General features: G+C 40.0%; 1 protein-coding gene across 2 annotated transcripts; it reads right to left on the bottom strand.

Annotated features, from left to right (window-relative positions):
- Positions 1-1,224: 1,224 nt before the first annotated feature.
- On the bottom strand, positions 1,225-8,076 carry LOC116262519 (probable pectin methyltransferase QUA2). Of its 2 annotated transcripts, none has more exons than XM_050080153.1 (9): positions 7,701-8,076; positions 6,164-6,968; positions 5,715-5,847; positions 5,282-5,522; positions 4,570-4,795; positions 4,270-4,445; positions 3,434-3,737; positions 2,776-2,914; positions 1,225-1,908 (listed from the first exon to the last, which is right to left on the bottom strand). In XM_050080153.1, exons 1-9 carry the CDS (start codon positions 7,771-7,773, stop codon positions 1,753-1,755), a joined length of 2,253 nt encoding a protein of 750 aa, XP_049936110.1. In that variant the 5' UTR covers positions 7,774-8,076; the 3' UTR covers positions 1,225-1,752. The 2 variants fall into 2 exon arrangements, with proteins under 2 accessions (XP_049936110.1, XP_031497828.1); XM_031641968.2 differs by having other exon boundaries at positions 7,129-8,073.
- Between the last annotated feature and the right edge of the window lie 3,178 nt (positions 8,077-11,254).

Raw genomic sequence — 11,254 nt, 5'->3', positions numbered from 1 at the left:
CTCGTCTGGGCACTAAAAGGCTTTCGATCGCTGAAAGAAAGACGAACCAAACAAGCAAAGCCACCTATTAAGATTTCGGAACCCAGAGCAAGCAATTGACAGCGCTTCACCCATGGGCTTCGAATCTTGCTGTAGTCTTGGTGAGCGTGTGATTCAGGTTTTTTCGGTGGTCTCCGACCTTTTGTCTTGTAATGGATGCACTCCTTTCGATAACAAGTAGAAGACAATAGCAGGTCAGTGATGAAAAACATAAAAATAATAAAGGAGAGAGATCTAACGTGGTTTTCCACCACCGAAGGTCACCATCCACCTTTGAATCGATGGTGCTCAAGTCTTTTTAAATAGATCAGCTTTTACAACCGCCACTACCACTAGTTTTAAAGAGCAGTTTACAGCAATATTTATCATTCTTGATAACAGAGTGATTCGTTTCCTTGTCGGCTTTGGTAATTGATTTGGTAACAGAGTTAGTTAACAGAAGTTTTGTTAACATTACTTTTGCCAATGGAATTATTCTCTGTCGTTGCTGTTGTGAATGCCACAATTGACCCCTTCATTCTTAATTCTATCCTTATCTGCATAATCATCATGGGTCTCACCTCTGCCAGCGTGTGTAATCCTGCTTGTATGGTTAACAGTCAGCAGCAACAAGAGTGGAGTTTCTGGCGTCTCATCTGTTTAAAATACACGAGACGTCGAGACACCAATCTCTGCATGACCCAAGGGAAAAAGTTAGGTTTTCCGCGTTCTTCAACTTGTTGCAGAACAGTTCTTGCATTGTTACTTTTTGTAACATATTCCTCGCCTTCCTGGCGACATTTACATAAAAATCCGGGGCCTAACAGGCATCAGTTTTACCCGAGAGAAACTTTTGTGTTCAGTTTGTTTTTCAAATATTATTTTTGTGATTCACAACTTTTTGCATTTGCATGGTCTGTGCAGTACAAGACAACCTCAAAAGGTTTGAATTTTAGAGGCTAGAATAACAAAAGTAGCAAAAAGTTGCTTCCAGAAACAGGGCTATAGTAATGCATTTTTGTGGTCGTCAGCCCATGAGAAATTAACACATTGAGCACTTTCTAACATTGAGATTGCAAGCGGTTGGATCTGATTTGAGAGTTATTCATAATTTCTAGGATACCCAATTCGATTCTGATCCGACCTCTTACGTGCGTTGCTATTCTAGGTCCAATCTGTCCGCAACCCTAACCAACAATACAGAAATGGGATTAATCTGCAAAACTGCAAATAGCAAGCGCTCGTTTACAATATAGTCAGAAGACTAACCATTTTGCCGAAGCCAGGAAAAAGTGCTCATAAAACCTCCAGATGGGCCTGACAAGGGAAGAGGGTAGTACAGCAAGAAGAAACAAAAGTAGAATTGGTTGTACACGAATATCATTAATTAACCTTTTGGCCTGACTACATTGTTTATTTTTATTCAGTAACTATGGTAAGAATCTTTTGATCTTTGTCGGAGCTTCCTGTATTCTTACAGAAAGAATATTACTGTACCCCCTTATCTTGCTCTCTTTCAACTGCACATGTCACACATCCCAAGAATACCTTGCGGTTCCTCTGTCTCTAACCTCTTCCTCTCAAAGCTTGGTTCCCTACCTCTTGGTGCCTTCCGGGTTTCCTTTCCTCCGTGTAACTTTACAGGTATCCAGCTGTAACAGAAATTCAATCACCCTTGTGTCCTCCCAAAAGGCCCATACTCTGAAAATAAGTATGTAACAAAAAATTTTCTAGCTATGGCTGCATTCTGATAAGCTGCTTTTGGCAGATGAGCAACTTCTCATCATTATTACTTTCTAGTTCTACAACACGTGCATCCCATTTCGTCTGTATCACCAGAGATCTAGCTATGTCAATGTTGGAAGACTTGTCACGAAGCACCACCCACCCCTGTGAGGAATACATAATAGACCTTAATATAGATGAAAACAGTGCCAATGGAAAAAGAGAATCCTGCTGAAACCAATAAAATAAGCTGATCAAACAAATGTTTCAGCCATTATCCAATAGTTCACGAGAGCATACAGGTAAAGGAAACATGCATATATGGATTAATGTTGCTAGTCATTTCAAAACAACCAATTTGCGTCAGCAACTATCTACATTGCGTAAGCATCAAATTCCAAGTTTACAGTTAACAGGCTAGCATATATAATTTATCTAATTTCTCTCAAATTATCAGTTACATATAGCTAATAATGTGACAAAAAACTAAAACATCGGCTTTCACCGTCCTGTTAATCACATAATAATCTGGATCATATGCAATATGTCAAACATGAGATACTTCATAAACATTGGGATTTTCATGTTTATATTTGGCTTAAATTACTATGAGAAACTCACATGATATCTTCAAAACATTGCAAATCTTTTTAGCATATACTAATTTATGGGAAATGGAAGAGAATACGCCACTAGGGTCAGCCCAGTCACTGAATTGTGTTCTATTTCAATGGTGTCCACTTTATATGTACATGTATACCCCATGCCTACTCTCTCTCTCTCTCTCTCTCTCTCTCTATATATATATATATATATATATATATATATATATATATATATATATATATATATATATATGTATGTATGTATGTATGTATGTATGTATTTCTGTTCTATTTCAATGGTGTACCCCTTTACATATCCATGAATACATGCATACCCTCTCTCTACACACACACACACATATATACATAAAGGGCATCTATAGATACACAAAAATGCCACTTCAAACAGCACAAGTTAGAGCATCACCTCTGGCCGAAGTATACGATCCATCTCCAAGAATATATCAAAAACAGTGCACCTGTGCTGAAGCACAGCTTCCAATGAAAACAGGCTGTCTGCATGCAACATATCATAAGTTCTAGGATATGTAGGAAATGCTTCACACCTGCATAGATAAGTCTGAATGAGATCATGGTCCTAGACATTTCATCAACCCATCACAAGGATGCAGTAATCTTAAGCTACTCTGGCATAGGCTTAATACAGCTTATCCCTGGGTTAAGGTAGAAGAGGTTCCTTGTCAACAATGAAATTTCTTTCCACGGCAATGGCACATGAAGTTTTTCATGGTCTTCATCCAAGACTGAAATGTAGACAAGGAATGTCCTCCTAACATAAGTTGGAAAACACATAAAAATCATAACATTGGTCAACAGTGGGGATGTTCAATCAATGGCATATTCCATTGACCACAACATAGAACCCTGAAGCTGCATTGCTAGGAGGAACAGAGAGAAGGCCCTTCTGAGCTTCAGGAACAAAGAACAGCAGAAGTATGCAGGGAGCCAAATCAAGAGGAATGTTCTAAAAAGAACCATAAGAACAACCAAATCAAAGAAGTTAAGTTCACAATGTTTAACACTATAAGGAATTCCAAAAACAACAGAGAAAAAAATTAATTTACCAGTCATGTAGAATACCAATGAATCCTCTGTCAAATATCAGGGGAAGATAGCTTGGCTTCTCAATGGGCACCACGTTCATGACCCAAACAGATTTTCCAGCATCCAGCAAAGCAGCATTAAAGCCACCAAAACGAGCATTCATATCCATTACATTTCTAACAATGTTAAAAGGTGGAGATGGGTCCTCGTCACCAGGTCTCTTTGGATGGTCTGAAAATATTAAAGGTGAGAGGAGAGACCAGTAGTTTTGGATCATCAATCTCCAACTTATACTGTCTTCATCAAAATCTGCTTCGCGGAGTCCTAATCCATAGAAAAAATTTGTCAGCAAAAAGAATTTGATGAACACGAATGTTCAAATAGTATGTATAGATCTGCTTTCCTATATGCAGATAGAGGCATATAGCTATCATATAAGGATTATCATTGAAAATGCAATAAGTACAATTATTTCAATAGTAAGTGCATCAGTAATTCATAGTCCATAGTCACAAATAATGTTTCAGAGTTTTAAACGGCGAGGTTTTTCTTGGGTATAATACGGCGAGCTTGAAAAAAATGAGAAAATACAGTAAATTTAAAAATTTTAAAAAAAACTAAAAATTGGGGGAAAATAAAATAAGTGAGAAACTAATAACACAAACATCAAAAAATAAGTAGATTTACAACAAATAAAAAAAACTGTTGGCATTAAAAAACATGAAAAAAAATGAAAAAAGTTTTTTTTGTTTTTACATTTTTTAAAAAAATATGTTTTTTAAAAGTTTTAAACGGCAATTTAATTTATTGCATTTTTTTCGAAAAAAAATGCTTTTTTTGTGACACTGATTCTTACCATGAAGAGCAAGTTCTGTTATATTTGGTGTGGCACGAAGAGGCCAGACTGTACGTTCTTCAACAGGAATCCATCGACGGCCTTGAGTTCCTCCTATGCAGGATACAAGTGGTCGATAGTATGGATATTCAATATCATGTCCTTTCGTGCAGATAGAAGGACGTGTACCAGGCTGCCTGTAACAATATGCAGTAACCCATAATCAGCCATGAGGCACATAAGCAGACATATATTTTCTACTCACGGTTTTGTGTCTCAGATCAGAACTATAACAACAAAAAAGTCATTACTGCGTCTCACCGGGAGGTGTAGCAGTCCCTTTTACTTGTTTTTTTCCAAACAGCAGTTTCCTCTTGTTGGGCCAGCAAATCCCAGCAAAGCTTTTCGGCATAGTTGCGGATGTACTTCCATTTTTTAACATTCTCCTTGTTACGTGCTGATCTATGTGTATTTGTCACTGATGAAGTCCAGAAAAAGTAGCCTCCAGGCTTCAATACTCGATCAACCTCAATAAGGAAAGCACCACCTATATAAAGTAATAAAACAAGGTGAAACTCTGTGCTGTCCCCATATCAGATCTTTCAAAGTGAAAATGACATATTAACTGTTCAGGGTTAAATGCCACTAATCGAAAGAACTGAGATGCATGATTTAAGTAGTTCTCAAGGATCAACGACAACTCAACAGCAACAATTTCCATCTGGACGTATCTGCATTGAAATTAAAAGAAAACACAAACATGCCTAGAAAGAGTCAATTGTGTTTATTCTTCTGATCATCCATTTGACTTGAAATCCTGTACATAAAGGTTCATGTTGGTTAAAGAGTACTGCACTATGCACACATTCCAGGTACTAAACTCATGGTGTATAAACAATACAATTTCTGGCATAAATAAACTATGTTGACAGCCTAAACACTGGTACAAACCTGAGGAATGTATTAAACAAGATAATGGGGTAAACGTAGTGAGCAAGCAAATCCAGAATTGATATCAAAGAAGATATTGTACCTTTTTGGTTCCACTCAACTCCACATCTTGCACAGTGGACCATGTCAAAGGAAAGGAAAGGAAATGGCAATTGTTTTGAATCAATAGAAGCAACGATTGCTGGAAGACCTCGTTCTAGTGTTAGCTGAACCTGACTCCCACTAGCCTCATAATCTGCGATGCACGTTGTAAGCAACTGCTTTGAAAAGAGATGTGCTCCAAAACTGCCATAACCACAGCCTATATCTAAAACGGTCCTAACCTGCAAATACATACAAAAACATACAGAACAAACCAACTTTTAGAAGAACTATAGAAGCAACAAAGCCTGACCTTCAAAGCCAAGACAGCACATGTGCATGATTCAGATATTTTGGATAGTAGAAGCGTTCAGATTTCTCTGGGGATGGATGATCACTAAGATTTGATGTAAATATACAAAAAGGATACTCACACCAGCATTAACAAAACCATCTTCATTTCGCAACCCAATCATTTCTGCTATTTGATGGGAATAATCTTCAACCTCATCGACAAAAACAGCATCCGATCGGAATGATATCTGGTTATCCTCCAGCATCATCATCCTGAAAACATCAAAAACATTGTTCAACTGATCACGGCAACAAATTTCAATACATTATTTGCGTTAAAGCTTATATCTCCGCCCACTGGAACAGAAGAAAGAAGGAAAGCTAGTATAGGAGAGCTCAGCACATCTCTGGCTTCAACAATCACAAAGAACAGACAGCAGTAAAAGCAAGATCGCCACGCAACCACACGTTTCTTCCTTCAACACATTAACTAGTCATTAATGGATATATATATATATATATATATATATATATATATATATTAGCATCAACAGAACAAGGAGAAGCTAACAAGAGAGTCACAATTCACCTTTTCGTGAAGCTTCCCGAGGAAACAACTTCCTCCGGAGTAATCTTGACATTCATACTCCATATAACATCTCTACTGGTAGGCCACCTTAGAGGGACCCTGTAATCCTTTGGTGGGAGGATCAAGCAATTCTCCTTCGACCTCGGATAACAGAATCGGTCGTGCTGCCTGCCCTCCGCAGACCCCTCTTCCGGATTCACGGTAGCATTAAAACAGGGAACGAAGTCCTCCAATTCCGGAGGACAGAATTCCAAATCCCTCTGCTTAGCCAGACCAAGTGACAAGACTCCAACGTCCGAAAAATCCTGTACAATTTCTTGTTGAAGCCGCCGATAACCTCTATAAAGGTCAGTGTTACTAGATGGTGGTGTTCTTGGCATCTTCAACGTCCACAAGAAAGACCCACAAAGAGAAAGGAGAATAACAAGAACCAAACCGAAATTGAGAAAGATAAGAAACGAACTAGTCCGGCTCCGAGGCGCACTAACCCCGTCAGGTTCGAGTCTGATAGGTTGCAACGGCAGAGCCTTCATCTCAGATCTGAGACCCTTCTCATCGACGTACAGCTTCAAATTCACCTTCCCATGGCTGCTGTCGTCGTCGTTACCAAGAGGAAGACTACCCCTCCTGTGCCAGAACCTCAATAGGGACGTCATCTTGACAGAATTACCCACTGAGCGTGCTCGCTGCACCCCCTCCTTCTGAGCTCCGCTCTTCGTTGGAGAATCGCTCGGATCGGCGGCTTCGCCATCCGAGACTCGTCTGCCGCCTCCTCGCTGAAGCGGACGCGGCATCCCCCTCTCACCTGCAAACAAGAACCCACACAAAAACACTCAAGTCCATCATCGTTCCTCAACAACACACAACGTTATCTGAAAAAAAAAACCATCAAATCCTACAAACCACCATTTTTCAGCATATAAAAACCATGGGGCTCGGAGATCACCAATGACTACATGGTTTACCTATGAAATGCCCACTCAGAACAAGGCCTTAAAGAACAGCAGCAGTAGTAGTAGTAGTAACGGAGCAGCAATCGCAGAGGAAGAGTCTGATGAGGAAGTGTACAAGCCGATTTCTACACCTCTAAGCAGACTTGTTCCCCACTTGTTGCATCCACAGACCATACTAACGGCTCCGCCGCGTCGATGCTTCAATGCCGACTTTAAATTCCAAAGCTCGCCACCCGAATGACCGAAGCAAATGGATAAAAATAGATTACAGTTACACGGATAGATATAGGCCGCCGAGCTTGCCGACAACGAGCAATGACGCCTCTCTCTCTCTCTCTCTCTCTGAGTATCAAGTAAGTAGAACAAAACGGAGACGGCAAATGGGCACATTCAGAACTACCGCCAAAATCAAATCTTAATTCAAAGAACCATCCAACAAGTATCTGAAGTGTTTTCCCCACACCACAGAGACAGAAGAAGAGAGAGAGAGAGAGCTCCGCATTCAAGCCCGATAATCAGTTTCCGACATAACTATCATTAGGAGCACCATACCATCAGTGACTATGAGAATTAAATAACCATACCACCAGCTGGGGAAAGCAGACTCCGACGCTCAGACGCTGCAATAGTTTCGTGGTAACTTCTTAAAGCACCCATTCCTTCACGTCTTTGCGGCGACTTTGGCGAAGCCCACTTAAATGATTCTTTCTTTCAACCTTCTTCAAACTAAGTTGGTTTGGTAACTCTCCATGTACCACCCACCTCCTTTTGTTCGCATTCAAACACCATAATTAATTCCACCCATTAATGGCAGGAGGTGAGATCAGACCTGCAACCCCAAAACTAGTAAAACTGCCTTCACCAAAACTCTCGTACCTTTATTGAGTTCGTCTTCTGGTGAAAAGGAACTCTCTCGCTCTCCCTCTCTCTCTCTCTCTCTCTCTCTCTCTGCCCGTAAGTCCGTAACTCACATACTCCCAAGCTACGCGTTTTCCACCTCCCCGCGTGCTCCCTCCCCACCGACGGACTCCACTGACTCGCGGCCATTAGAGATGCAGAGGTTGCGGATTCGGTTCAGATTCACCATTTGTTAAGTCTAACCTGATCAGATCTTCTATTCAAATTGGAACTCATGCCAGAATTCTCGATCAGCCTAACCTGAAACAGCACCCACCAGGTAGACGATTCGACACTCACATGCAATCGAGTCGTATCTTTGTCAGATCTCATTTTCGAATTCAGGCTCAGTCATGAAACTGTATATCGAATCTGATCCAATAACTATCCAATACTTCATTTTCTTTCAAACGGATCTAATCTTCTGTCGGTGGGTGGTCAATACCGTTTACATCCCTGCATGAGTCGAACACGTTTTCCGTGGGCTTTGTTTCATTCATGAGGAAAACTAAGTGCGTGGTCCGGATTTAAAGGTGGCTCCGAATTAAATGCTTCTCTTTGGATCTGATCTGAACCGGTGGATATGTAAATAATTCAGACATGGGACCTGACTTTCTGATGTTTTTTTAACTGCACCGAATTCAATCGATTTTTTCTCATAATAATAATCTAAACCAGTTGAAAGGTTCGGTAAATAATTGAAATAACCAGGATATCATGTTCAAGGACAAAGGAGAGATATGAGGGAGAATGTTGCTGCCAATATGTCATATATTGATTTTTTGTCACAGGGACTGGAAGCACACGGGCGGTCCACTTGGGGGGAAGGGACCACCATGGACAGTCATATTTGGTAATCTTTTGACTGTTTGTAAAGGACGTCCGGGATACGAACTCCTCTCAAATGTGTTTGATAGCCTTGGATGTTGTGTTTGATAGCCTTGGATGTTCATGTTTGATGCTCATATGAAATTTCTCTTACTGAGTAAATAAACAGCATATTTCACGACCTTATAAAGAGGATTTGAGATCCTTAGTATGTAACTAAAACATGATATCAGATTGGATGAAGCAAAGTGGATTTGACCTCAAATTCTTGAACGTGAGGTCCTCATCGATGTTAGATGTGAAGATTTGATTTCTTCGGTTATTCATACTCAAAAGTAAGCATGTGTTCCCCAATGGGTGTTTTGTTTATCTGGAATATAAGATAAGAGGTGATTTGGGATCATCAGGGATATCAGATTTAAAGATTTGACTGACCTCCTCCCATCCAGCTTCATCTTAGGTTTTAGGATTTCAAATCTTTTTTCTTTATAGTGTAAAATCCAGTGTATGTTTACTAGGTGGCTTCCACATAGAAGGGATTCCATATCAGCCTTATATATATGAATCAGATGCTGTGACACACACTTAGGGGTATTTGTTTGCTTAATATTTCAAAGTTCAAAATCCATGTATTGATGTGGATCTGATGTGACATTCTTTTGTTGATATGGCAGAACACCTATGGTAAAATCCAATCCAATGGTAGCTCCAAAGGCTTTTTGAGAAAAAAAAAACCACCCATTAGCATATGGGATTTTGGAGAATCCAACCAACCTTAGCACTCTCACGCTTCATGAAAAGCCATACTGCTTGGCCTTTGTAAAGTAATGTTACCAAACATGTTGAAAAATAATGCAGAGGGGGCGCAGCTCTGTATGCTTAGAACTCCTCTTGAACAGAGGGGAACCCAGCACGATTTACCTAAATTGTGCTGTTATTTACAAAAGGGGAGAACCAAATGGCTTTTGAAAAACCTTTCATCATAAAATTTTCAACTTTTTGGAAGTGTTGATGCTCTTCATTCTCCATTAATGCTCTTGGCAGCAAGCCAGAGGTTCATTTTCCCCTTCCTCTTTTCACCAATCTTCTTCAAGTCTGTCAATATCCAGTAAACAACGCTTCTGGAATTGAAAAAACTCTCTTCACGGTTCTGCTAGATCCATCGATATCCGCATCATATTCGGATATATAACATCTCACCATATTAAAACCCATTAGCTGCGCCCTAGCTTCAGCTGACAGAATGATTAGTTTAATTGCGAAGGAGCGGCTGCCAGGTATCGGCCTTGAATGCAATGAAATAGAGGCGCAAAGGACAGGGGATGAGATACCCATGCCTTCCTTCCACTTGTCTCGACTGCTGTTGAGATGCATAGTGCTTCGATTCTACTCGTCCTGGCCATTGTTGTGTAGAGCAAAGGATCCATCTATTTGATGTGAACTTCGTTGACTCTTCTGACAATCAAACGCGAAGTTCGGCCACCAGACCAGTCAAAAACACAGCCATCAGGTAATTTCCACATCCCGTTGACATGGAATCTTGGAAACTAGTAAGTACAAGCCTCCATTGCATTGAACGAATGATCATCCTGCAGAAAATTCAAGCTCAAGACAAGAACCAAGTAGCGACAGCAAGAGGAGAATTCGCCGACCTCGTCGTTTTCTACGGGAGACAGGTAAGTTAGGGTTGAGCAGATCAATACCAAATTAATTATACCAACAGAAACACGTCACCGTCATTAAACTCTGAACCTTCTTCCACTTTGATATTTTAAGGGGACGGTTGCATGAGGATTTTAAAAAATTGGGAAAACCTGATTATGTGTGAGCGGGGGCTAGCTGCAAGGGGAAGCATCCATTCAACCATTCAACAATTTTCTAGTCACTTGATAGTAAGAACAATCCACTGCCACAAATATTGATATATGTTTATAGTTTAATACTCTTCTAATGTTTTTCTTACCAAACAAACATTTACAGTACATAGTCTACTTTTAGTGCCTCTAAACGCTACCACACCATTCAACTTTTACGCCGATGGTTTCCTATTTGCAGCATGGCGGGTTGAGGCCCTAGGTATTACAATTGAGATTTGGCTGCTTATAAGCCCTAGGATTCAAAAACCTAGTTAAAAAGGTCAGTGACTAAAACTTGTTTTGGGTTTTAGATGATGAGAAAAACTTGTCTTGGGAAGCAAAAACCAGTTTTCAGGAAAACATAGGGGAAGGCAGGTTTTTTAGGCCAGCCTTTATGAAAATATGGTTTTGTGAAAACTTGTTTTTGGCAAAACCTAATTCTCATTTCATCCAAACACACCTAAAATAGCGTTTCAAATTCATGATTTAGGCTGTCATCCAAATGCGCCTTAAAGGGTCATTTGTTCATGTAGCTAAGACATGCTAATAGATTAGCT

This window comes from Nymphaea colorata, chromosome 10, assembly GCF_008831285.2.
Source record: "Nymphaea colorata isolate Beijing-Zhang1983 chromosome 10, ASM883128v2, whole genome shotgun sequence".
NCBI lineage: Eukaryota > Viridiplantae > Streptophyta > Magnoliopsida > Nymphaeales > Nymphaeaceae > Nymphaea > Nymphaea colorata.
This window is presented reverse-complemented; position numbering and strand designations above follow the sequence as displayed.

Excerpts from the sequence above, each read along its gene's own strand:
- LOC116262519 (XM_050080153.1), bottom strand. The coding sequence starts at position 7,773 with ATGGGTGCTTTAAGAAGTTACCACGAAACTATTGCAGCGTCTGAGCGT. Across the intron at positions 4,446-4,569 it reads AGGGACTGCTACACCTCCCG|GCAGCCTGGTACACGTCCTT; the intron begins GTGAGACGCAGT and ends ATATTGTTACAG. Across the intron at positions 3,738-4,269 it reads AACAGAACTTGCTCTTCATG|GACTCCGCGAAGCAGATTTT; the intron begins GTAAGAATCAGT and ends TCTATGGATTAG.